The sequence below is a fragment of the Penicillium lagena genome, assembly GCF_028827675.1.
Source record: "Penicillium lagena strain IBT 129212 chromosome Unknown utg000003l_segment0_segment0, whole genome shotgun sequence".
NCBI lineage: Eukaryota > Fungi > Ascomycota > Eurotiomycetes > Eurotiales > Aspergillaceae > Penicillium > Penicillium lagena.
Genome location: NW_026623224.1, coordinates 787,833 through 813,953, shown reverse-complemented (window position 1 = coordinate 813,953; position 26,121 = coordinate 787,833). Strand labels below are relative to the sequence as shown.

Genomic DNA, 26,121 nt, shown 5'->3' with positions numbered 1-26,121 from the left:
TCATGCCTCCACCCTCCATCAACCCTCATAAAAACTACTAACAGGCCACCCATTAAAAACACTATAATCCGCCGGTGGCGACGACCCATGAAGCGTCTGATAGTGCACACGATCCCCACAATCCACAGCCGTGCTACTAACGTTGCTACACTGCCTGCGCAGCATATGCGCAATCTGCTCTCCGGCACTAAGCTCCTCAAAGGACGTACCATGCAAGAACCCAAAATACGGCGCGGAAGTAGCCTCGCCAACGAACCAGAGTCTATCCACGGTTGTATTGTGTTTGTCTGCTAGTATTCAAAAAAACTTACGGCCGCCGCGACACCAGCCATTCCACCTCCCCTACCGAGGTCTTAGTCCATGTTCAGCAATTCTAAAGATTTTGGCTGAGATCTTGGTAGCATGCTCACAGGATCGCGACCGTCGTCTTGGTGCAGGCTGCAGTGTCATCGCGCGAGTTGGGAATGGAGGTCGACACGCATGGGAGAGCCAGTGCATCCGCCAATATCCATGTCTTGGATGAATAAACCATGATATTAGGAATGACCAAGTTGGACAGTCCACGCGGTGGACACTCTCCCCTTCTCTTTCCCCCTCTTATAGCCCCCGTCGCACGACCGTCCACCGTCAATTCGCCAAGGTTATCACCCGATCCACACCATCAATAACACAATTAGAGTAGAGCAGCTTATCAACACCAACGCACTTTTTACGCAATGCGGCAGGTACATGCGCCCCAGATGAAATGGGGAAGCCAAGCCGAGGATGATCCCAGGCACGGGCGATTGAGTGAGCTTGCGGGTCAGATACTGGCTGTTCCTGCATCGTTATTGGGCGACAGGATCGGAGCTTCGGGGGCAAAAACCAAGCCTTGCTGTGTGTCATGGATTTCTTCCCCGCATCATCGCCAGTCCGGATGTGCCGACAGGGGTTGGTAGTATGGTTATTAGAGACGGTGTTTCTTTTTTTCGCGTGTTTTTGTTTTCGATTTCCGATCGTTGCAACTCATAGTTAGGGCACCACATCATGAAGGACATCAGCCAAGATGACGACGCCCAATTGGCCGCTATGGGCCATCGCCCGGAGCTAAAGCGGCGTTTCTCGACTTGGTACGATTGGCCCGTTATCAATTACGCACGCCTATAGACTTACTCGGGATGCAGGTCGATGCTGGGGTTGGCGTTTGCCGTGCTGAATGTCCGTGCCAATCCCTTATTCTTATCATTCACAACACTGATTATGGATCTAGTCGTGGACGGCGCTGTCGGCAAGTTTGTCTATCAGTTTGGACTCCGGGGGCAGTACCAGCGTGGTGTGGGGTGAGTGGATAGGCATTGCGTGACATTATGGATATACAATAATTGACCACCGGTCCAGGTCTGATTACGGCGGGATTCTGTAATCTCTGCATTGCGGCTTCGTTGGCCGAGTTTCTTTCTGCGTATCCGACGTGGGTGATACTCCTGTCTTGTTCTTTGGGAATCGTGGACTTGGACTAAATGGCAGATGCAGTGCGGGTGGACAGTATCACTGGGTTGCAGGTGAGTGCTTTGAGACTGGTCTGTCATGCTCTTGCTAACCGAATTTTTACATAGTCAGTATGTTCATCCTCTCGACTCGAAGTACACAGATCCTAACGGAACAGTCTCGTGGCCAAAATGGGTGCCCATTCTCTCATGGATCACGGGCTGGATCAACGTGGCGGGCTGGGTAGATACACCATGGTTCCTTCTTTGGCCAAGACAAAATTGACTGGTTGGCAGGTCGCCCTCGTGGCTACCAACTCGCTGCTTTCAAGCCAGCTCATCGTGGGATGTATTTCTTTGATGCACCAGGTATACACGGTCACCTCCCTTTTTTGTAAGGGTCAATACTAACCATTCAACAGGACTATGTAGCAAAGCGATGGCATCAGTTCCTCATTTATATCGGATTAACAGTAGGCGCTTTTGTCATCAACGCCTTCGGAAATGCGGTCCTTCCACTCTTATATCGCGGTGCCTGTATGTTAATATCCTTGGTGCTTGGCACCCTTACTGATTCTTCTAGTTGCATGGTCAATTGGCGGGTTTGCGATTGTCTCTATCACGATCCTTGCTTGTGCTTCCCCTGATTTCAATTCAGCATAGTAAGTCTTGCAGTCTGGAATGCTATATGCAGATGCTAACTAATTTCTCGCCAGTTTTGTGTTCTGCGATTTTGTTAATAAAACTGGCTGTAAGTTTATTTCCCATCCATCCTTTCTGAAAATACATCCTAATTAAATTTAGGGCCGGATGGCGTTGCGTGGCTACTCGGAGTATGTCACCTTGATACCTCAACAACTCAAAACAACTAACATCAGAACCAGCTGCTCCAAGGAGGTCTCGGAGTGACTGCATTCGTAAGAACTCACCCACCCACCCATCGAACTACAGAACTAATCCTCTCAGGATGCCGTCGCGCACATGATCGAAGAAGTCCCCAATGCTGCAACCGAAGGACCCAAGATTATGGTCGCCTGTGTGGCTATCGGTACTTTTACCGGCTCAATCTTTTTGATTTGCTTGCTGTTCGTAGCAGGACCCATGAATCAAGTCACGACTTCAGCAGCGGGGCCGATTTTGCAGATTCTCTACGATGCAACCCGGAATCGCGCGGGTGCGATCTGTCTCTTGGTGTACGTCGCTGTAACCTTTAGGGTGGAGAGTAGTTGACTAAACACTGTCTGGATAGGCTTCCTCTCGTCTGCATGATCTATGCTATTCTCAGCGTCATGACCACTAGCAGTCGAATGATTTTTGCATTTGCACGGTGAGTTTCGTCTGCCATTAAGCAACCAATTCTTCCTCTAACAAATACAGTGACGGTGGTCTTCCCGCATCCCGATTCTTTGCCACTGTCCACCCAACACTGAAGTTGCCGCTGAATGCACTAATGCTGAGCGTCGTTGTGGTCATCTGTTTCGGCTGCATCTTTATGGGTTCCTCAAGGTAAGTTGCTGCAATGCATTCTACCCAATCCAAAACATGTATGCCTTGACGCTGACCAGACAGCGCCTTCAACGCCATCATCTCCGCGTCCGTCGTTGCGCTCGACCTCTCCTACGGAATACCTATCGCAATTAACTGTCTGCAGGGCCGCAAAGCCCTTCCGCCGGGGAAGTGGAAGCTTCCCAATGCAGTTGGATGGGTGGTTGACATTGTAAGCTTTATACGTTAAAGATATTCATAATGTCTGAGTTAGCTGGATTTTTACTAATAACTGGACTGCTGATTAGGTTGCCTTGTCGTATATCTCCCTGACGACCGTGTTGTTTGTCTTCCCTCCTGATCGTAAACTTACGGGGAGTAATATGAGTATGAGGTACCCATCTTGTCGTGTTAATGATAATACTGACATCCATTGAAGATTACTGTATTGCTGCGTTCGCTGTCATCATTATGATCTCCGTGTTCCAGTGGGTTGTGGACGGACGAAAGAATTTCACGGGACCTCGTGTTGATTTGGCTATTGAAGGACTGGATACCCTGCCCGCCGAGTCGAAGGTTGGACATACGGCCGGGACCGAAACGGACGAGAAGTAAGAAGTAAGAGACGGGGCGTGGTATAGCCAGCCTTGCCAGGGAAAGGTGGCGCCAGCGCTTGATCCAAAATGTGGATTATTTGTGTATACCAATTTAGTATATTATCTTTTAGAGATAGAAACCTAGTGATCAACGAGCCTCTTATAATCAGAAAATCCCCGGAACAAATCTCTTCGTCTTACGATGCCACTCTTCCCATTCCTTCCCAAACTGCCCCCTCAACATGTCCTCCTCATCCTTCACCCTCGCAGCACAAATCGCAATATTCAACACCAACGCACCCACAATAACGGAAACACCCCACCCATCCAACCTCGCCAGGACCTCCTCGCTCACCCAACAAGCCGGTGTCGCATCCCACCTCAGAAACAATCCCTCACAACCAGCCGTAAGCAACGCCAGCCCCACGTAGCTGGGATGCTGAATCCAGCGATAAATCCCATCCGTAATGAGGTGATCCGGCGCAGTGAGGTGGAAGGTAAATGACCGGCCTAGGCCACTATAGGCCGCGAGACGTATGTATCCGCCGACGAAGATGGCGGCCAGCGAGGACGCGGTCGTCGCGTTCCAGGTGAAGAGGGCGACGTTGATGGTTGGGTATCCTGGACAGAGCTGGGGAATGTGGGCTGGCGCGTATGAGGGGAGGATTGTGAGGAGCGCGTGATATATGAATCCCACGATCACGAGGCGCATTAATGGAGTGATAACCGTTACTATTAGGCTGACGCGGTCGGTGTTGTGGCGATTTTGGGCTGGATTTGGGGGTGTCAAGCATTTGATCGTTATGTAGCCTGCTGCAAGCATTGCTGCGGCGAGTATTGCTGCTGCGAGTTGTGTCATAATTATCTCTGGTCTTTGGATGGGATTGAGGTTGCGATCTTGAGAAATGAGGAGGTTGAGGTGGTGTCCATTCTTTTTTTATCGCCGCCCACCTTCTGGTGGGGGCCGCGGGAGATGCCGAGGTAGAAATCCAGTTCACTAGTTGACTGGAATGGAACCATTCACTTGTCCAAATTTCTAGCCTGGCAAATATTGCTTCTATCGTTCGGAGAGAGAGTTGGGAGGTGGTCCAAATGAATATGGAAATAGAAAAAGACACCCTTCCTTCATCATTGAGCGGGCAAGTGAATTAGTCACATAATATCGATCTTACTGTTATTATGGACAGAGTTTCGCGCGGATATCTGCCATTTGTGTCATTTCATCCTGGCTTTTAGTTCACTCTTTGCTCTCTAGCTCTAAAAGTATATGCAGTTATCACGTGCTGACCCGCAAGCTTTTGTGGCGCAACTTCTCCCACCCAACCTACACCTAACCACTTGATTTCCACCTAACGACCTGTGGCAACAATGGAGTACGAAAAACACTTCATTCCTCTGGAATCCGATCCTAAAATATTCACCAGTTTGATGCACAATCTTGGCGTTACTAAGTCGTTCAAATTTATTGATATTTGGTCCCTCGAAACAGAGCAATTGGACAACATTCGTTTGGAAATCCAGAGTCCTATCGAAGCTTTGGTCCTCATTCTGCCTGACTGTCCTGCGTACGCAGAGCAGAGCATCGGAAATAGCGTTTACGAAGGAGATATTCTCTGGCTGAAACAAACTATAAACAACGCCTGCGGCCTGTATGCCATATTGCATTGTGTTTGCAACATTTTAGGCAATAGGAAGATCGGTAGGATATTCTACTTCAGTTCTATATAATACAAACTGAAATGAGTAGAGCCAGACTCATTCATTGACGGTTTTATGAAGGAAACACCAGGCGACCGTGCCCAGTACCTGCATAATTCACCAGAACTGGATACACTCTATCGCAAAGCCGCATTGTTTGGCACTTCAGAGCCTCCTGCTGCCGAGAGTGAAGTTGACCATCACTATATATGCCTGGTGCGGCATTCAGGTTGTCTCTACGAGTTAGATGGAGACAGAACGGGGCCAATATACAGAGGTAACCTGGAAGATGACGAAGATACCTTGTCAGAAAAGGGCTGCGATATCCTTAAAATGTATATGAACAGTTGTCCTGGGGGATGCTTCAGTCTGCTTGCACTGATAAACTCTTCCTAGCGCAACATTGGGAAACGAAACTCATGCATGACTTTTGACGATTGGGCCACTGGCTAACCATATTTCGGATATTTACAAGTAATTAAAGGGGCCGAATCTGTTATGAGACCATCATTTCCGACCACAACCACTAAAAACGAAGCTCACACGCCTATAATAAGCTGTTGTTTTGCAATTGTTTAGTAATGAACGGATAGCGGAAAAAGCACCTTCCGGAGTCCACTCCTTAGTGCATCTGATGTTCAAATCAATTTCCAACTTGAGAGAGACTAAAGATGGGCGCGGATGCTCCAACTTCCGCGCGTCGTTTGTTCCTTGGTTGGATATTTCCGCCTCATTCTCTGTCAATCTGCTGGGGATTTCCTTTAGAGAGATGATAGATGTAAAAAGCAAACAATTGATTCCCTAAAATAATCTACTTCTCCAACTCACCCACGAAAACGAATGCTGCAATGGCCTCCGCTTCCATGCCACCTGCAGCCCAGCCAAATGGCGCCATCGCCAGCCTGGACACCCTCGACCATGACATTCTGATAGCGGCGCAGCAGAAATACCAGACTGAGAGAGAGAAGCGTTATCGTCCTGAAGGTGCCGCGCAGTACATCGATCTGAGCAGCGTTGCAGGAGGGCCGGCCTATCCCGCCGAGGAGACAAATGTCCACCACAATCCCCTTCTCCATCAGGAACACCACCGGGTTCTCATTGTTGGCGCCGGCTTTGGAGGCTTGTTGCATGCAGTGCGCCTTCTCCAGACTGGCTTCTGCTCTACGAAAGAAATCACGATGATAGACCAGGCTGGCGGTTTCGGGGGCACTTGGTATTGGAACCAGTACCCGGGATTGCATTGTGATACCGAAAGCTATATCTACATGCCGCTGCTGGAAGAAACGGGACACATACCGACGAAGAAGTATGTGCCTGGGATGGAATTGAGGGCCCATGCAGAGCGCATTGCTAGCGAGTGGGGGCTGACTTCTCGGGCTATTTTCAATACCACGGTGAATGAGATGAGCTGGGATGACGGAAGTAAGCATTGGATGGTCTCAGTGGCTCCCATCGCGGCAGCTCAGAAGCCAGTCACATTGCGCTCAGATTTCGTAATCCATGCCATGGGCCTTTTCAACGATCCTAAGATACCCAAGCTGCCTGGATTTGAGAGCTATGGCGGTCACATTTTCCACACCTCTCGCTGGGACTATGAATACACTGGAGGAACTCAGGAGAACCCCATAATGGACCGATTGTACGACAAGAGAGTTGGAATCGTCGGAACGGGTGCAACTGCAATCCAGGTTATCCCGCATGTTGCTCAATGGGCAAATGAGCTGTTCGTCTTCCAGCGAACGCCGTCATCTGTGGATCATCGCGACAATAAACCGACTGATCCAGCTTGGTGGGCTGAGAATACCCAGAGGCATGGTCCAGGATGGCAGAAGAAACGTATGGAGAATTTCAACGCATTCGTGAGCAACGCTTCTCCCCTCCCGGAAACAAACCTGGTGAACGACGAATGGACATCCTTCCCGTCGTTCAGTGTCTTGATCGGCGGTCCGTCCGGTCTACAACCAGACTACCTGGAACAAATGCAGCGCGTGGACTTTATTCGCCAAGAATACATTCGCAAGCGTGTCGACGATACAATCACCGACAAAGCCGCAGCAGATCTCCTGAAGCCGTGGTACGCGGGTTGGTGCAAGCGACCCTGTTTCAGTGAGAACTTTCTTGAGACATTCAACCGACCCAACGTCACACTGGTTGACACCCTGGGCCGTGGTATTGAGGGGATGACACCCAATGGAGTCCTTGTCGGTGGCAAAGAGATCAAACTTGATGCCATGATCTTCAGCACGGGCTATAACCTCGGCAACGGCACAGAGAAAGGCACCATGAAGGTCACCGGCCGGGGCGGCAAGACCCTGCAACATAAATGGGCATCCAGACCTGCTACCTTGCACGGAGTGATCACGCACGACTTCCCCAATTTGTTCCTTTCAGGTCCCTACCAGGCTGGCGCTTCCCCGAATCATATTTATGTCCTTGATCAACTGGCAAGCCATGTTGCCTACATAATATCGCAGTCAGCGGCCAGATTGAACGCCCGTGATGCCAAGTTCACAGTCGAACCGAGCTTGGAGGCCGAGGAGGGTTGGTCCATGCAGATTCTCATGAATGCACGTGCCCTCGCCGGTGTCGCGAATTGTACGCCGAGTTACTATAACCGGGAGGGACACAAGCTGGAGGACCATGAGAAGATGGTGGCTGCGAGATTCGCTGTCTGGGGAGAAGGCGTAGGGAGTTATGCGAAGAGGATTGAGGACTGGCGCAGCAGTGGGAAGCTTGAGGGGTTGGTGTTTAATGGTGATAAGACTGCATGAGGATAGGTCATCTTTTGGATTGAGGGCTAGTATTCTCTTTCGGTTCTACCCACCACAATTGTTACATTTGTGGACGGTTGGCAAAGGGAGGATTTCTCGGATTTTGGAATAGATTTGCTTCTGAAGATGAATCTGAACAGGCCAGGTATCGACTGCGGCTTGGTATTTTCTTTTCACATCTTTATCTCTAGAGTCACACATCGAGAGAAGACTGCTAGCAACTGCTATTAAGATCACGCTTGAATAATACTCCGGAATGCAAGTCAATGTGGAGATCTCCGCTGTATTTCCACGTGGCCTTCCATATCGGGATCTTGCGCCGTGATGGAAAAAACTCGACCGTACTCAAACCCGTTAGCTACCCTTCTTGGCTCTACCCTCAAACTTTAAGACAGGTCTTGGCCATTGGTAAACAAGGGTCCACCTACTAACTCACAGGCATCCAGGTTTATGAAAACATAGATTTTTTGGCTCGACGGAGACTTTGGACAAGCCTAGGAACTGGATTTCATCTAGCAAAACCAATATACCTCCCGGATGTGCTATTAGTTCCTTCACCATGCGCACAGAAAAATAATTTTCTCGAATTAAGCTTTAGTAGGGACTCCACTAACTAGGTGATTTTTTCGAAGTGAGACAAAATTTCTAATGTGGCACTGGCAATTCCGGGTCGGCTTAATAGTCTGTGTGCTCCAAGCCTCCGGAGATGAAATGACGGCAAGAATGGCTTGCCGCAGACCACGGGAACTAGACGAGACGCCAAAAGTGGATGTGTCAGGTGAAAGTTGTATGGTCCCATTTCACGGCATACCGTATATCCGGTATGAACCCACGGCTCGCCCGGTACGTTCTCTGTCCGGCGAATGCCGAGAACGTAGGTCTAGATATTCCCCGGGGGGAAATATCCCCGGCCGACCATCAATTGAGTTTGAATTTCCCCCAAAAGTTCAGGGCGGCCGCGGCCTGGTGCCATATTGAATTTTTTTTGTGGGACCCCACAATAATGTAAAAATATGGGTTGATTTTGCACGGGGTATCCGACTAGATGGTTTCGCGGGCCGATTGATTGGACGGCCCAGAATCATCCCCCAGAAAAGTGGCCGCGTAATTCTGGTCGGTTGCACCGTTCTTTCGTCTGGATGTCTTGGACAAGTCCGAGCGCACGTCAAGTCAAGCCGAGCGTGGCGATATTCTACATGACAGATTTACTTCGGGTAGACGGGAACTGTCTCAGGTACCTCGGGATGTTTTCTTTCGGTCAGCCGAGCACCTCACGCGAGGAGGCTGAGCCGGGGGAGTAAGCCGGGTTTTGTCAGCTTCCTCGACTGGTGTTCCCGTCTGAATTTCCAGACGCTAAGAAAAGTAAAAACTAAACCAAGAACCATGGAAAGCCCTCCTCGTGGTGGCCAATCACGACGCTGCCCGAATCCGGAGCCGAATTTTGTGGAGTTCAACCCGAGCATTTGGTTGGCTGGCAGGTCTAGACTCTCTCTCTCCTCCCTCTTTCTCTCTTTGTGGTTGAGGCATGGCTTTCCCCGGACACCCTACTTTGTGCAGAAGATTCTTGCGCGTCAACGCGCATCGAGAAGGGAGTTGGATCTGGGTGAGGATACATGTATGTACTACGTGAAGCGGAATGACCGCGTTGTCCAAATGATTTACTTCGGCCGGGTACCTATATAGCCGACTACCCCGTGTTTGTAGTTAGACCAACCCGTCCGTTCATGTTTCTGCTTTGCAATCGGTTCCTGTGGGGTGCTTGACCCCATGACAGTCGTACCTGCCTAAGTGGGCGAGGGCCCAGCTGGTATAAAAGTGTGCGCTGGTTCCCTTTGTCTGTCTTCTTCTTCTCTCTTTTCCCTTCACCCCATCCTCCACTTTCTCACTTCTCTTCACACGCCCACTCCCCGCTTTCCATCTTTGCTCATCCTTGCTCGTTCTCTCCATCTACCTGATACACTTTTCTATTCGTTCATCATGGCCGGTGGTGCTGTCATCATGGCCGGCGGCAACACTTCACGTGTGGAGGCGCCAGTCACCTTCAAGGCGTACCTCATGTGTGCCTTTGCGGCCTTCGGTGGTATCTTCTTCGGATACGACTCTGGCTACATCAACGGTGTCACCTCAATGAATTACTTCATTAAAACTTTCCAGCACCTGGTAGGCACAGCCCTTTCACTCAACACCCTTGTCCATCGATCTAACCCTGATCTGTAGGACCCCAACGTCGTCAAGGGCAGTGCCTTTGTTATTTCGGCGTCGCACAAGTCCCTGATTGTCTCCATCCTGTCTGCTGGAACTTTCTTCGGTGCTCTGATCGCTGGTGACCTGGCTGACTGGTTCGGTCGCCGCACTACCATCATCGCTGGCTGCATTATTTTCACCATCGGTGTTATCCTTCAGACTGCCTCCAGCAGTCTGGGTCTTCTGGTTGCTGGTCGCCTGATTGCTGGTTTCGGTATGGGCTTTGTCTCTGCCATCATCATCCTGTATATGTCTGAGATTGCACCCCGCAAGGTTCGTGGTGCCTTGGTGTCTGGTTACCAGTTTTGTGTCACCATCGGTTTGATGCTGGCGTCCTGCGTCGACTATGGCACTCAGAATTACAACACCTCGGCCTCGTACCGTATCCCCATTGCCCTGCAGATGCTTTGGGCCCTGATCCTGGGTGTTGGTCTGCTCTTCCTGCCCGAGTCACCTCGTTACTTCATCCGCAAGGGTGACAAGGTCAAGGCTCGTACCGTCCTCGCCCGAATCCGCGGCCAGCCCGAGGACTCGCACTTTGTCGACGATGAGCTCACCGAGATTGAAGCCAACCACCTGTATGAGCTTCAGGTAATCCCCGAGAGTGGTTACTTCGCAAGCTGGCTCAACTGCTTCCGTGGCAACATCTTCCACCCCAACAGCAACATTCGTCGCACCATCTTGGGCACCTCGCTCCAGATGATGCAGCAGTAAGTCCTTTTGCCTCTTCCCACTCTTCCAATCTCCCCTTACTGATCAATGAACAGATGGACCGGTGTCAACTTCATCTTCTATTTCGGAACTAGCTTCTTCACTACACTTTTCCAGAAGGAACAAGGTGCCGTCACCAACCCGTTCTTGCTGAGCATGATCACCACCATCGTCAATGTCCTTTCCACCCCCTTCTCCTTCTACGCAATCGAGAAGATCGGTCGTCGTCCTCTGCTGCTGTGGGGTGCTCTGGGCATGGTCATCTGCCAGTTCATCGTCGCCATCATTGGTGTGACTGACGGTAACAACCCCCATGCTCTTTCGGCCATGGTTGCATTCATCTGCATCTACATCTTCTTCTTTGCCAGCACTTGGGGCCCCGGTGCCTGGGTTGTCATCGGCGAGATCTATCCTCTGCCCATTCGCTCCCGTGGTGTTGCCCTTTCCACCGCGTCCAACTGGTTGTGGAACTGCGTAAGTACGATCTGAAATGTCGTGAGGCCCTCGCCGCTAACAATGACAATAGATCATCGCTGTCATTACACCTTACATGGTCGACGCCGACAAGGGCAACCTTGGTTCCAAGGTCTTCTTCATCTGGGGTTCGCTTTGCGCTTGCGCCTTTGTTTACACCTATTTCCTCATCCCTGAGACCAAGGGCCTGACCCTCGAACAAGTTGACAAAATGATGGAGGAGACTACTCCGCGCACCTCCGCCAAGTGGACTCCCCACTCCACCTTTGCCGCTGAGATGGGTCTGGAAGAGAAGAGCAAGGGTGGTGAAGACGTTCCTCAGGTCACCCAGCAGGAGGTTTAGCCATGTGCTGTACTCTTTGATCGGTTCGCTTTGTTCTTGACTATGATAATCTGTTATTTCCTCTTATGCGCCATGATGTAAGCCAGTTACGATGTTTAACAGTCATACCACTCATGTGTTGCCATGCGTTGATGTGATTTCATGTTTACCATGACGATGCTGATGAGGCGTTTTGTGTATCCAAGTCTATTGAATGACAATAGGTTATTTCCACTTCTTGTTTTGGTAGACCATGTAACCATTGTAACTTGCCCTCCGACATATACAGGAGATCACTGAGGTGACATGGAATGAAAAACGCCAAGAAAGAGACAGGCATTAGACTCTAGTATGAGTGTTTTGAGACATGAAACTCCAAGACTATAATAATATCTCGGAAGTAAACAGAATATTAAGCCTTTATTACAGCAAAATTAATATGTAACAAATGAAGAAAATTAGTGGAGGAAGAGAAGCAAGAAAGTAACACTCAAGACCCAGATGCTGGGCGAGACGGATCTCGACCCATCATTGGAAGTGATAACGACAGGTCCAGTCCCAGTGACCACGGCCTCAGTAGGTGTACCTGTACAAGTCGTTGCGGTGGTCAACGAGGGAGTCCTGGTGGTCATTCTGAGTGTCGTGGATGTTGTGCAAGGGCTGGTCGAAGAGGGTGATGTCTCAGGTACAGTCACTGTCTCCGAAGCCCAGGGGGTGGTAGTGCAGGAAGTGACCGTAGTCGTGACAGGGAGCAAGCTCACTGTCGTCGTAGAGAGCAAAGTGATTGTAGAGAAAGATACCACAGGTACAGTGACTGTCTTGGAAGACCAGGTGATGGTAGTGCAGGGAATGTCAGTGGGTGGCGGAGGAGGGGCAGTAATCGTGGCAGTGGGAGGGCCCGTGGACTCATTAGTTTGGCTCGAGCATGTGCTGGTCGGGACAATGTCGATGATGGCTGGATTGCTCGGGACGTAGGGGGCACAGATGCCGGCAAAATACGACAGTCCAGACTGGATCTCCTCCTGAGAGCTGCCCCAGGCCGTGATGCAGGACTTGACCTTCTCCGTGAACGCGGAAGACGGGCAAAAGCATCCAGAATCGCTGTTCGAGTCACACTTGGGCACGGTGAGCCACGTGTTTATGCACTTTGGAACCACATCAGGGCAGGAAGATGGTGTTGCCGATGGTGTTGCCACGGGAATAAGCGTCACGGGGATAGTGCGTGTTATTGTGGTTGTCTGGGGCCCAGGCGTTGTGAGAGTAACAGGGCACACGGTGGTTGACAAACTATACGTCGAGGTGAGTGTGACCGTAGAGTGAGGAGGACATTCGGTAACAGCAGGCGGACATTTTGTGACAGTGACCTCCTCAGTGGTCCACACTGTGGAAGTAGTCAGGACTGGGGTCTCAATTGAAGTAAACGTGTGGACCTCCACTACAGTGGTCCACGCTGTGGAAGTGGTCGGGACTAGGACTAGGGTCTCAGTGGAAGTAGACGTCTGGACGTCCACTTCAGTGGTCGTACAAGTCTTGGTGTGGCCTGGAGTAGAAGTTGGAGGAGTCGGGGGCGGCTTCGGTCCAGTGGAGCAGTCGAAGTGGATGCGATGAATGTCCATATCACATTCGCCAAATTTGCTCTCTTCGGGGAGTCTGAATTCAACCGATGTCGCGCCACCACACTGATCGTTGTGAATATCGAGGCCCTCGGGAGTACTAGTAGCAACCTGATGACAGGCTGAGCCATCAGCCAGGGTGTATGTAATGAGGACATCGGTAGCTCGGGAAGTTGCGAGGTGGAAATCGCTGACGGAGAATGGCGCGATGTCGGAGTCCACCCTCAATGTCCAGTTATCCTCTCGGGATAGCTTTCCCCCAATACAATTGCCCTTTAAAATGTTAAAATCAACAGCTTGGAACAACTGAGATGGACTTACATTTCCAGCAGCCTGGCAGTGGCTCTTAGGCGAGAAGCCAACAAAGTTGAAGCCCTCAGGGCTCCAGTTATCGCCGTTAGCGAGGTCAGACCAGTCAAAGCCAGCTTTCTGGTCCTCCAAGCAGTAGTTGTCGGTGTTTTCAGGAACGGAATAGCACTGATCAGTGCCCCACCACTAGACATCTTCAATTAATTTCACTAGAAGTACAGGCATATACAGAATAGTACTTACAAGACCAGATGGATGAGCGAGCGTAGCAGCGCTAAAGAGCGAAAGGAGGCTGATTACCTTCATTTTTTGATTTGGAAACGATTTGTGAATTTGGAGTCAGAAATTGCGAGTATAAATGAGAGAAAACAATTAATCGTTCCCCAATGGAATAAGTGTCGGTTCGGAAATGGCGAGATGTTGTCGACTGAATTTACGATGAAAATTACTTCCCGCTGCGGATATCATGGCTTTTATGCTTCGGCAATAACAACATCAACTGTGAACTATCAACAATCCATATGAATGAATGGCCGTAACATGGGTTGGTACTGGTAACGAGGAATGAAGTACTGGAAATGCGCCACACCCCGAGGAGGAACATAGTAGAATGTGCCACTCACAAGACTAACTGGAGCCTTACGGACACGGAAATTGCACAGGCAAGACTGAGTGAGATGTGGGAGCAAACAATCTGTAATAAAATTCGTCTCGAAAATAGCGTCACCATCTCAGACCTTCCCTTTATAATTTGTTTCTCAGTCCGTAAGGCCACACAAGATGCATCAATTGAGTGTCTACTCGGGGTACACTTGGCTATTCGTAGTATATCACGTGTCCCACATTGCCCATTGTACCTTCCTCCTATCTCCGAGAATCGGGCTAGATGTCTAGCATCCCTACCCCTACATTCTAACTATCAAACAAATCCCTTGATTGTTCCCCACCCCTTCCCTAAAAAACAAGTTTTAGACGAACACGAAGATGCAGACCACTTTAGCCTCGAAATTTTGAGCCTACATTTTACATACTCTTGCTCTGATCTCCGATTTTATCGTGGATCTGACTACCAAAATCGCCTTCTTCGAGCCTTTCGATTTCAAGACTGCCACAAAATCTACTATGCAGGCTTGGGTGCGAGAACTTGACTTCGCGGCAAACAACGAAGCAATCTAACAGTTGGTCGCTCGAAAGCTATTAAATTAAGTATGCGAGCATTCAATGTACTGAAAGCAATTTTTCGACGTACTGCAAGTAGACAAGTAGACGCGCTCCCGATCGATGTGAGGCTTATGATGTAGTCAATAGTGGTTAGTGGACTCTATAACCAAATTTGAAACAGGTTTATTTTCGCATCGCAGTCTTTTTTACCGGGTCTTCTTCTCATCATTCCTAAAGAAAGAAAGGGGGTTTCCCCATAAGGACAATAAAACGTTGCCTTTGACATTCTTTAAAAGTCTAGAAACTTACACCAATTTTAAATCTCAGATTCCGGGCTTCGAACTAGCTCTCATTCTCGCTCTCGGCCCGCTCTACCCTAAGTACTATGAACTGTTGTTCGTGGCGTTGCTAGCTATGTTTCTTCGCGACCTAACCCTTCCGCTAGCTTTGTCTAGATCTAGAAACATTGACACCTACCACAAGGATTTGGTCTAAGAATATGCTCCTAATGACTGCGAAAGAGCCCAAACTCCGGAAAATAAAGGTAATGTATTCGGTAAGCGAGTGGCCCATGCAAGCGAGTGGCCCAACCCAAAACATCATAGTAAATGGGATATTTTACAGCTTTATATCTCAACAACAATAGCTTAATATAAGTTTTAATGAACTCCTGGTAATAATTAGGGTATATCTAGCACATTTATACAAGTTTAAGAAAATTTTGAGAAATTTTGAGATCTCATGATTGAGATATATATATTCAGTACGCAGTCACAGTGTATTTTTTTATAATGTAGTTAAACAATTATTTAACATCAACTCAAGTCTCTCTATACTATTTGTTACGTCTATAAATGATATGATACGAACAATAAAGAAAATTATGCTGTGGTTGTTGAAATATCGAGGTATAAAAGTCTTGCATTTATGATGTTTTTTGGGTTGGGCCACCCGCTTCCCGAATACGTTACGGGAGTCGAGTCATTACGTTAATACAACATAGACAGAATGCTTAGTAGATTCCCCCCACCTAGAGGGCATAGTCTGGGTGCTCACTAATTATTCAGAGGGGATTATCGATCTGTCACGTACTGTCTCTGAGAGAGCTCACAGAGCCTGGGCCTAGACTGGAATTTACTGAGAGAGTCTGATTCTGAGCGTTGTCATTAAAGCGGCTCCTAAAATAGGAAAGGCCCGCCCAGCAAAGGAAATCTCTATGTAGAGGCGATTACATAGGTAGAAATACTTGCATAGTGTATATGATTTCACCAGGGAATGAGATAATGAACGAATGTTTATACTTTTTAATTTCCCCCTTTTTAGCCAAACAAAGCTGTCTGAACTAGCTCTCGATGTGAAAGTATGCCACCACGGAGCAAAATACCCAAATAGATTCGTTGACTGAAGCTCGAATAAACCTGCATGCATAAATTGTTGAATTGTCACGATCAGGGGTCCTGTATTACCGGACACACTGCAATAAACTCATTTGGTACACCCTCTCCCAGCGATCAAAATCCGGTGGTCGCTTAAAATTCCCCCAGCGGAACCTTAGAGCACAAATACTACAAATATCGCTGGAAAAGGTATCACCAAGGGTTACAGTCAGACGTGAAATAGCCAATGCCTGTCGGCATCTAGATACACAGCCCCTACATATTTGTAATCCACTATTCATTACTCGTAGTTAGACTCCAAGTCCAGTTACTCGAGCCAAATTTAGAGGTCGCGTGAGCGTTTCCTCTGCCTGAGGCATTTGTCCGCTAATATCTTGAGCTGCGGGCACCGTCCGCCCTCCAAAAAAAAGGGGTTCGGAATGTATGTTGCCGACTCCTCTGTAGGCGAGTCTTAACTTTCATGGTACGGGTACGATTGCAGGATTTCAGATACGCAAAGAGTCCGAGGCATCACTCTGAAGACCCGGGATTCAAGGATCCTGGAAAGGGTTCCTTTTCTGGTCGAGATGTTCTATTGGGCTCTAAGTTATCCTTACTTTCCCCTCACCAAAGCCACTGCTGAGTGGTTGGCGCCGGCTCAGTTCGAATTTTGTGCAAGTCGCTCGAGATCACGGCAGCAGCATTGTCGAGTTCGAACAGCAATTGGCCTTCCGTTTTTTCTTTCCCATCCGCGAATCTGATTTCCGGCGATTCTTCATGAATAACCATGGAAGCAATTCATTGACGAAGCTAAGAAAGGGAAGCTATGGATAGCCGCGTCGGATGAAACCATGAGATTGGGGGACAGATCGCCTACGATGAATAGTCTCGGGCTCACCGACGCTATGGTCGTCCTGGCGCACAATGTATGAACGGGCTGCTCAGTTCAGGGCAGCAGTGCATATACTGGCTTACCAGCTGCCATGCTGGAGAGAGATATCCAGGAGTAGGTTGCAGATTTCTTGCACAGACCTATCCTGCTCTCCAATAAGTTCATCAGCTTATTCACAGCAGGTAATAGAGGCGATTCAGAATACATATTTTTGTTTCATCCTTTTCATTATATCTTTGTAAGCCTTCGTCTTGGTATCCATCTTGGTCTCTTTATTGGGTCATGATCCAGAGAACTCTATCATAATACAACTATTATACAATGACTGTATTTCTGTTGCAGAGAGCTGATCGTTGCCCAATTGGCGCTAGCTCATCGGAAGATAATCATCTCTTGCATGTATATCGCCATTCGAAGACCTTTAACCGGCGCCCTAAACTTGAACGTGCTTCTTCACTAACCTGCTGATAAGTCTAGAGTCTAAATGACGAATTTCTGCAGGGCTATTTGACCTCTGCTAGCAGCGAATCGGACAACTGAAAAGGGCGCCAGTGGCTGACTTAGCGCCTGATTGACGAATATGGGGGTCGGAACTCGTCAGCGCCATCAAAATTGTACCACGCAGTCCAACTGCATGGCTTGAATATGGAGAAATTACTTGGGAGGCAACAAAACCATGCAGACTTGCTTTGTGAAAGGTAGAGTATCCCGATGGGACCTGACTAGCTACGGAACGCCACCTAAATCTGACAAAACCCCTCTCTGTCACGCGCTACCAGGAATTTTTCTCTCGTGCTTGCGAATTGACAGGGGAAGTATGATATCGCATCGTTTCAAAGAGCTGCTCTACGGCTACAACTTTCTATCTGGCGACTTCCTCCAACGTACTCTTCTTTGTCAGCGAAGGGTCTTTGGGCCGATTCAACTGAACACCAAGAGTGCTTTCGGTCTATCGTATGGCTTTTTAAGGATATCTTAAATCGGTGGATACTGGCCGATCAATGAACAATTGGCCATATTAAAATCGCGAATCTGGGGCTAGGCCCAAGTCTTCATCAACTAATTCTCTGCATAAACAACGCTAGCGCATTGCGCGATCTCGCTTCATGGCATTTTCCATCTCGGTCTCCGACGGCGTCAAGTATTGTCTGTTCTGACGTGACTTTTCTGTCATGAAGAACGTATGGCATTGCAGTGTCGATATTGAGGTTGCATTGACACTCATTCGCAAGAAGATGGGCTGGTGAGGAATGAGCCCACTCGGGTCTTCAGTATCTGTCATTGTCTCAATATACCAGCTGAGGTCACTCTATAAATTCTGCCAACCTTTCCCGTCGCTGTATTTTACTCTATAGCATCAAAAAAGGTCTGCCTTTGCCTTCTTCTAATCTCAAGCTTTATACTTCAGTCACAGGCTTTGTTCGAAGCATCTGAACTTAACTTTCATCATGAAGGTCTCTACTGCAATTCTCAGCAACACGCTTCTAGCCACTGCTGCTTTTGCTGCACCTCTTACTGCTCAACGTCAAGCCCGCAATGAGGCCCGCCGTCTTGCTCACGTGGAGGCTAGCTCAAATGAGCGCCATAGCAACCCTCCCTTCAAGCCGGATTCCCATGAGATCATCCACCTCAACGAGACCACGCATGTGGAATACAGTTCCAACTGGGCTGGAGCCGTTCTTATTGGTTCTGGCTATACTACAGTCACGGGCCAGTTTACCGTCCCCACTCCTAAGGTCCCCAGTGGCAGCAGCAGCAGCGGAACATACTCTGCCTCTGCTTGGGTCGGTATCGATGGAGATACCTGGAGCGATGCAATTCTTCAGACGGGCGTCGACTTCACCATTGCAGATGGCAAGGTGAGCTACGATGCCTGGTACGAGTGGTACCCTGACTATGCCTACGACTTTAGTGGCATCTCCATCTCCGCAGGAGATGTTATCAAGGTGACTGTCACCGCTAGCTCTACATCATCCGGCACCGCCACTATCGAGAATGTCACCAAGGGCAAGACAGTGTCTCATACCTTCACCTCAAGCAGCGTCGAGGGTGATCTGGGGGAGGTGAATGCTGAGTGGATCGTCGAGGACTTCGAGTCGGGCGATTCCCTCGTCAACTTTGCCAACTTTGGCAACGTCATCTTTACTGATGCCCAGGCCACTGATAACGGGGCTATTGTTGGTCCCTCCGGTGCCACTCTGATAGATATTAAACAGAACAACAAAGTTCTCACCTCCGTCTCTACCACCTCTAACAGTGTCACGGTTAGCTATGTCTAAGCGATGGACTATAAAGGGTGATTCCATTCGTCACGATGGCCGAAGAGAATTTGAAGACTTTCGAAATGGCGAGAAAGCAAGGTGGGATAACGAAAGATTGAAACGTGGGGATCATGGAATGGGCATGCATCGAACTGATGTGTTCCTGTTATGTATGTTTGAAGAGACCGTATTGGCTTTTTTCCGTTTCTATGCTGTCTCTGATTCTCGTGCTGGGACATGGTCGCATAAATTTTCCGGTCACACCATATTGGCAAGTGCTGATTTACTGTTGATCGGACTCCGGTACTGCCAAGGATGTCCTGAAAATGTCACCCATTTTCTCTATTTTCCTAAAATTTTACTGTTCCTGTTTACTCCTCGGCAACTCCGTATAGAGAATGGAATATGAGTGGACCCGGCCCTAACCACATAAACTAAATACTAGTTGTAGTTGTAGCAGTATCTTGGCTCGAGCCGACCGGTTAGCTCACTTTAAATGACCACTGATCTATTTAGAGAGTCCGAGGTTCAAATCTAGTCAGAGAGCAACAATTTTTGGGAGTAGTAGGAAGTCTGCTCCTGCCAGTGCTCCCCTTCCACTACTAAACTAGGATGTATCGTCGACGGAACCGTGCCTGAGCTACCGCCGGGGATGGAAAAGATATCACCCGTTAGGTCGACCGACATCGGGTCTGGCGTCGTCTGGGTTTTGGACGTCACTCTCGGTTCAGCTCCAATATTCTCATTTACAACCTCATTGCTGTTCTGCGCATTCAGCGGTGGAGCGTATGTGCAACGATGACCGCGGTTCCTGCATAGCTCACAGTTTCGGTGCCCGTTGCACTTAACCTTCGCAGAGCGGCACGCCTCACATGCAGTCATAGGACGACGTTTCAACGGTTTCGTGTTTCGAAGCTTGTGACTTGGGCGACTGCCAGTTCACCACCCGAGTGCCAGGAATCTGTTTTCTTCGGGAAGGGGGCAGAATAGCAGGGGACTCTGACGGCAACATTGGGGAGCGAGCAGACCGGCAACTGGCCAGAGTGGTCAACATGAGTATAGGGGTGTTCACGATAATCGGTCTCAACGATATTATCGCACGATAATTATCGTTACAGATTTCAGTTAACGTTAGACGATAAGATAATGCGATAATTATCGTCAGACCGTCAGACTAGCCTATTTGAGCTTAGCATAGTCACCTGACTAGTCAGGAATCAGTTATTCCACTAACTAATAGTAATAACTACAATATGCCATGAATACAATCGTCCCCTAAAGTCGGACCCCCAAGGCTGCGCGGTTGTGGGTCCTCCCCAGTCTAATGAAATTTCAGTCTAATAATACCCCGCAGTCCGAGAGCCGCGCCGAGTCCCGGTGCGAGAACCTAAATCCGCGAACGCCCATACAAATATTCCGCGACAACCTAAAATAACAAGTTGTTGTCAAATTAAAGGATATGACGAACCGACAGGAAGATGATATATATAAACCCCGGGGAAACACATTGATATATCTCGATGAGGAAGAATTCTCGACATCCTTCTACTCAGTTTTCCGAGAATACCTATTGTTGACATAAATTTGCAAAATGGGGTTCCTATTTCTGATTACCTGGCTGATATCTCTGTATTTGTCAAGGGCGATGGGCCATGAGATAGAAATCAATGCCCCAGCACGTCTGCCTGTCAGAGCTTCTAAGCCCGTGGAGCATGCATTTGCGTCGTTCTCATTTCCGATTCACTTCTTCGCGGATTATGCTGGTAAAGAAAATAAAGCCAATCCCGAATATACATGCTGCTTATACTTGAAAAATAGGCAACAAAAGTCAACCCAATCAGTTTTCACAGGACATTATCAAGCTTCTGCACCAGAAGACCGGAGAGTGGCCGTATATCAGAGTAGGAGGGACTTCTGCGTGAGAACAATGGTACCGAAAAAGCGAAAAAGCGGTCACTGACATTATTTAGCGATCGCACCGTGTATAATGCTTCCCAAACTCAAGCTATAATCCTTTCATCTGTTTCAGATAATGGCATTCCTCTTGAAGTTACGGTAGGCCCTGTGTTATTTGAAGGCTTTGAGAATTTCTATGAAACGCCTTGGACTTTTCAAGTCAACCTTGCAAACAACAAAAGTGGTGCTTTAGAAAATGCCGTTGCGGAGGCAGAGGTGGCTCTAAGTCACATAAAAGGCAACCTAGTTGCTTTTGAGATCGGCAACGAGCCCGACCTCTACGCGGGAGCCGTAAGGCCGTTGAATTACACGGTCGCGGACTATGTTGAAGAGTGGAATCATTTTGCTGATGCTATCTCTGAAAAAGTGTTGCGTGGAAACTCGTACGGTCTGGACTCTGAGAAGCTATTCCAGGCTCTGACTTTCGTTTCTACAATGAACAATTTCACAACGTAAGTTTCCAACCAGGGAAACACGAAAGAAGATACATCCTGAACTGACTCGATATCAGATACAATGCCTTTAAAGATGGAATTGACTCGCATGGGCATGTCAAGACTGTTTCATTGCATCAGTTCGTTCTTCCTTCGCAAATGTTATAATGAAGGTTTCCTAACCCAAACTCAGGTACGCTGTGGGCAACCAGCCGTGGGTTAGACTCCAAGGTGAAAACAGAGGCATCATTCGACTAGTCAAATTTCTAATTTAGCTCAGGCTCATTCATGAATCATACGGCAATCGTTGCAAACTTGAGCCAATATATCGAGGACATGAATATTATTCGAGCCAACAATCCATCAATTCAATTTCTCCTCGGTGAGACTAATAGCGACTACGTCAACTTGGGCATGAGTCAAGACGAGGGAGTTTTTGGAAGTTCCCTATGGCTTGTGGATTTCCTGCTCTATGGGATGAGCCTGGTATGCCCACTATCACCTAGCATTTCATACTATCTGACACTGGTTTGAAGAACATTACACGCTTCAATATTATTCAAGGAACTACATTCGGGTATACCGCTTGGGTTCCCATTGAATTCAATAGACAGTCCCCTCAAGTGAGGCCTCCACTTTACGGTCAATTGCTCGCTGCCGATGTGATTGGCAAACATCCGAAGGTCCAAGTCAAATCACTGGATTTAGGTCGGTGGGACTTGTCCGCCTATGCGATTTATGAAGGAGATATCTTATCCAAATACGTTGTCGTCAACTTGGATGAGTGGAATTCCACAACGCCATACCCCCGACCTGTGCAAAACATTGCCCTTTCCTTGTCACGGGATGTGAAGAGGGCTGAGGTCAAACGGCTTACTGGACCAGGGGCAGAAGCGGTGACCTCCATCTCCTTGGGTGGCCTCAGTTGGAACTATACCGACGGCAGACTTGGAGAATTTGGCCAGCCCCAAGTCCAGATTTTTCATGAACATGATGGGAATGTGAAGTTCTCCTTGCAGTCAACGGAAGCAGCCATTATTGAGCTTCACAGGGCTTGAGTGATGAGCTACCTGGGCCGAAGAGGCTTACTCATATACGTTTCTTGACAAGCCAATGCGAACGATGTTCAATTGAGAAACACATTCGCCATCATTTATTGCTGCAGTAACTTGTAAAACGTCGATGGAAGACGATTAAATATATCAATGAAGTATGTTATCATTTTTTAGATCTACCCCAATGGTGAACTGTAATCAAGTATACCTTGCTCGGTCCTCGAATGATTTTCGGCAAGGGTTTATCCGATACAGGATTATGGTGTTCAGAAAGAGCTTTCTCTGACACTCCAAACATGCTGGCGGTTTCATATACTATTACAGAAACTGCGAGTAGAGACAAAAAAAGAAGCCTTCAAGAACTAAGAAAGAGGATGATCAAAGGAATGAGAACTAGATTGTGCAAAAGCATTAACTAGCAACAGTAACAGGGAAAAAACAGAACAAGACAGGGTGTAGGTAAAAGAGAGGCTTCTTCATCATCCGTGGATGATACAGTGGGCATTTGGATTGAAGGCAGCAACTTCCGAAATTCCTATTCAATGCAATTAGGTAACTTAAAACAGATAAAAACGGATATTGAGTACTGACAATTTCCTGCTGAGACATCAAACGGATATGGTTTTAACAAGAATCAGGATACCATGGATTATCTGCTTTGCAGTAATCTGAAAACGTCTTCACATTGGCGCCATTCGCGAGGTAGCAGTAATCCTCGGCTGCCCCATAGCAACGGCACATACTTGAGCCATTACCAACTTCTGCGCAGATCTCGGCAGTTTTCGAATAGTCGCCGGCTTTGGTTCCCTGGGGATTCTTGCACCGGAAGGCAGGGTCACTGCAGGCAGAGACAGCCGCAGTAAAGATAATCAAAGTAGATAGAAGCTTCATGGCTGAGATAAAGAAGTTGATAGCTAGTTGCCTTAGAAGGAAAAGTTATGATTTTAGTCTGCTGCGTAGCCTGTGTTGGACTTTGTAGGTTAGGTCATAGGACAGCTAGTCGACTTTATAACTTATTTCTTCCGATAAAAAGGGAAATACAGTAGTCACTTGCTAAGCATGGGCAGGCGCCAGAGTAAGGCAGAGTACTACAGAGTGCTCGCCGGGGCTCATAAACTCAAAAGGAGTAGTTAACACAGGTGGGGACTAGCTGCTCTCAGAAGGGTGTGAGCCTTAAGGCACAAGGCGGCCTGGATTGCCATGTTTGACTCACATACAGTTTACGCCGCGCGCCTTACAGGGTGGAAATGGATTTAAGCCTAATTCTCTTCATAGCGCGTAAACACCGTCAATCTGCTCTTTCAAAGCACACGGAGCGACCACCATTTTGATTAATAGCTAGGTAGCAATCCGAGCCGGTTACGCTTCTGAAGGCTCCTTTGAGTAGCAAGCCATTTAATAGTTAACAGGCCTTACAATGGATCCCATAGACCCTTACGAATTACACTGTGAAACTTTTAGATTGAAAACACTGCTAAATTTATTTTAATCGCAGGTTCTTAGGCCATACTCTAAGCTAAATGAGGAATGCTACGGAAAATATGTTCTGGGCATCGGCGTTGGGAAGATTATTGAAAGATCCTCAATTCCACCTTCAGAAAACTCAAACAGAAAACATAAACCGGGTCTCTAGATCGCCTCATGGAGAGGACAACAAGTCTGGCCTTTTGCCTCATGAGTCTATCCCGTGATGTGAAGTCACCCGACACTGGGAATCATATTGATTGCAGGGTCCTTCTGATTCCGGCGCGGTGGGGCGGGCCGTCACTGTTCACTTGGCTGCATGCGGGGGCGGATGTACCCGCACCATCGCCTACTCCACAATCCACGGGCCGTACACGAGCCCATCTGAAACATGTGGGCAGCTCTATCCGAGGACACAAAGACAGGGTAACATCAGCGATATTACCTGAAATCAGGATATTCGTTTTTAGAGTTTGAAAAATGAAGCAGGGTGGCAGCTTCACTGGACAACCTTGGATCCCTTCCCTGAACAGGGCAAACGTAAAAGTGCAGAGCAGGCACTTTCAACCGGTCACCAGTATGTATACCTGATCATGAACGAGACTCTACCAGAGCTAATCCATAAACCAGAAGTAGAAAGAATGGCTTCAAAAGGAGTGACGATTGACAGACACCAGCTTGTCTCCGTGGACCCTGCGAATGTGTTCCCTCATATTGTCACGTCTGTTAAACCACTTCTCACAACCATCAGCTGAACAGTAGTGGATGACCTTGCAGATATGTGCCACTTTCAAGTGCCGCAATAAATCGCTCTCTCGTCCAAAGGTACCAGCATATTTGCATCCCTCCCATCTACACCGAAGTTCTGCCCGATTTCTTCCGAGGCTAATGTTAAAGATTTAGTCACAACGAATACTTGAGATATCGGAAAGAGAGACTATTGCTCACCTATTTGTACAGCCTTCAAGATGGAAAGACCTCTTCCGAGACCCCACATTGCTAGAGCCGGAATTTCCTGCAGAGCATGCCGCTGTAGAATCGGAGTTGCTCTCTCTGTGGACCTGGTGGTTGATTGTCTGTCCCAACTCGCCGCAGACAATATAATCATCGGCCATTAAGCTAGAGCCAATGTCGTCAACATATTCTGTACCCAAAAGGTTATGAAAAAATGGGAATTGAAGGTCTTCCGTTGTTTGGAACGGCCATGGATTATCAAAACCAAACCCAGTGCCTATGTTGTTAGGAATGAGAGGCGTGGTGGAGGAGACATTTTCTGGTATATCACTCAAAAACCATTGAGAGACGTCTATTGCTGACGAAGGTCCCAGAGGAAAGCTAAATTCTGGTAGGTTAGGAGACACGGACTGAGGAGTGTATTGACTAGCCTCCAACTTAGTTGGACGGCAAGCAGACATGCTGCCATAAGATAGCTTGGTTAAGATAATAAGTTAAGGAGGCTTCAGGGAAGCTGAGGCATTAGCGTAAATGCATCACTTCAGCCTATTTAAACAGAATCTGTTCTTAAGGAAATATTGTGACAAGTATCGAATTATCCTCCACAATCCTACAGAGAGTCGTGCTCAAATTACGCCACTGACTAGGGAACTAACAATGCGATCCATGGCTATAGATCGGACAGCAGCCGTCCACTAGTGGCACAGTACATTGACGTAACATTACCACTATAGGACGAACTCATTATTTGAAAACTGTAAGAATATCCTTGAAGATTCCCTGGTTGATATTGGACTACCCTTTGTCGTTGGAGAGATCCCTGGATGTTCTCTCCACATGCTTAAATATCCCCTGAGATCAAATATGACATTTAACTTC

At 48.1% G+C, this 26,121-nt stretch overlaps 10 protein-coding genes across 10 annotated transcripts; 6 read left to right on the top strand and 4 right to left on the bottom strand.

Moving 5' to 3' along the window:
- Positions 1-1,026: 1,026 nt before the first annotated feature.
- On the top strand, positions 1,027-3,566 carry N7510_005466 (uncharacterized protein; the record flags this gene model as incomplete). Its single annotated transcript, XM_056977392.1, has 18 exons — positions 1,027-1,109; positions 1,164-1,319; positions 1,513-1,541; positions 1,596-1,598; positions 1,646-1,710; positions 1,764-1,835; positions 1,889-2,003; positions 2,050-2,128; positions 2,183-2,217; positions 2,271-2,299; positions 2,351-2,383; positions 2,433-2,514; positions 2,563-2,659; positions 2,716-2,793; positions 2,844-2,972; positions 3,036-3,183; positions 3,260-3,338; positions 3,391-3,566. The coding sequence occupies 18 exons, from the start codon at positions 1,027-1,029 to the stop codon at positions 3,564-3,566; spliced, it is 1,488 nt and encodes a 495-aa protein (XP_056833424.1).
- Positions 3,567-3,713: 147 nt separating this feature from the next.
- N7510_005465 (methyltransferase family protein) lies at positions 3,714-4,370 on the bottom strand (the record flags this gene model as incomplete). The annotated part of the gene is made up of 1 exon (XM_056977391.1): positions 3,714-4,370. One exon carries the CDS (start codon positions 4,368-4,370, stop codon positions 3,714-3,716), a length of 657 nt encoding a protein of 218 aa, XP_056833423.1.
- A 545-nt stretch (positions 4,371-4,915) lies between these two features.
- N7510_005464 (ubiquitin carboxyl-terminal hydrolase) lies at positions 4,916-5,641 on the top strand (the record flags this gene model as incomplete). Its single annotated transcript, XM_056977390.1, has 2 exons — positions 4,916-5,140; positions 5,297-5,641. 2 exons carry the CDS (start codon positions 4,916-4,918, stop codon positions 5,639-5,641), a joined length of 570 nt encoding a protein of 189 aa, XP_056833422.1.
- Positions 5,642-6,093: 452 nt separating this feature from the next.
- On the top strand, positions 6,094-8,016 carry N7510_005463 (flavin-containing monooxygenase; the record flags this gene model as incomplete). The annotated part of the gene is made up of 1 exon (XM_056977389.1): positions 6,094-8,016. One exon carries the CDS (start codon positions 6,094-6,096, stop codon positions 8,014-8,016), a length of 1,923 nt encoding a protein of 640 aa, XP_056833421.1.
- A 1,977-nt stretch (positions 8,017-9,993) lies between these two features.
- N7510_005462 (sugar porter family MFS transporter) lies at positions 9,994-11,788 on the top strand (the record flags this gene model as incomplete). The annotated part of the gene is made up of 4 exons (XM_056977388.1): positions 9,994-10,176; positions 10,234-10,970; positions 11,028-11,445; positions 11,498-11,788. The coding sequence occupies 4 exons, from the start codon at positions 9,994-9,996 to the stop codon at positions 11,786-11,788; spliced, it is 1,629 nt and encodes a 542-aa protein (XP_056833420.1).
- Positions 11,789-12,225: 437 nt separating this feature from the next.
- N7510_005461 (uncharacterized protein) lies at positions 12,226-13,995 on the bottom strand (the record flags this gene model as incomplete). Its single annotated transcript, XM_056977387.1, has 3 exons — positions 12,226-13,653; positions 13,702-13,875; positions 13,933-13,995. 3 exons carry the CDS (start codon positions 13,993-13,995, stop codon positions 12,226-12,228), a joined length of 1,665 nt encoding a protein of 554 aa, XP_056833419.1.
- Positions 13,996-18,566: 4,571 nt separating this feature from the next.
- Positions 18,567-19,397, top strand: N7510_005460 (A4/G1 family peptidase; the record flags this gene model as incomplete). Its single annotated transcript, XM_056977386.1, has 1 exon — positions 18,567-19,397. The coding sequence occupies one exon, from the start codon at positions 18,567-18,569 to the stop codon at positions 19,395-19,397; it is 831 nt and encodes a 276-aa protein (XP_056833418.1).
- Positions 19,398-19,913: 516 nt separating this feature from the next.
- N7510_005459 (Zn(II)2Cys6 transcription factor domain-containing protein) lies at positions 19,914-20,261 on the bottom strand (the record flags this gene model as incomplete). The annotated part of the gene is made up of 1 exon (XM_056977385.1): positions 19,914-20,261. The coding sequence occupies one exon, from the start codon at positions 20,259-20,261 to the stop codon at positions 19,914-19,916; it is 348 nt and encodes a 115-aa protein (XP_056833417.1).
- A 709-nt stretch (positions 20,262-20,970) lies between these two features.
- On the top strand, positions 20,971-22,827 carry N7510_005458 (glycosyl hydrolase family 79 C-terminal domain-containing protein; the record flags this gene model as incomplete). Its single annotated transcript, XM_056977384.1, has 7 exons — positions 20,971-21,142; positions 21,198-21,297; positions 21,350-21,787; positions 21,847-21,909; positions 21,963-21,983; positions 22,045-22,255; positions 22,306-22,827. 7 exons carry the CDS (start codon positions 20,971-20,973, stop codon positions 22,825-22,827), a joined length of 1,527 nt encoding a protein of 508 aa, XP_056833416.1.
- Positions 22,828-23,448: 621 nt separating this feature from the next.
- N7510_005457 (uncharacterized protein) lies at positions 23,449-23,715 on the bottom strand (the record flags this gene model as incomplete). The annotated part of the gene is made up of 1 exon (XM_056977383.1): positions 23,449-23,715. The coding sequence occupies one exon, from the start codon at positions 23,713-23,715 to the stop codon at positions 23,449-23,451; it is 267 nt and encodes an 88-aa protein (XP_056833415.1).
- Positions 23,716-26,121: the final 2,406 nt, after the last annotated feature.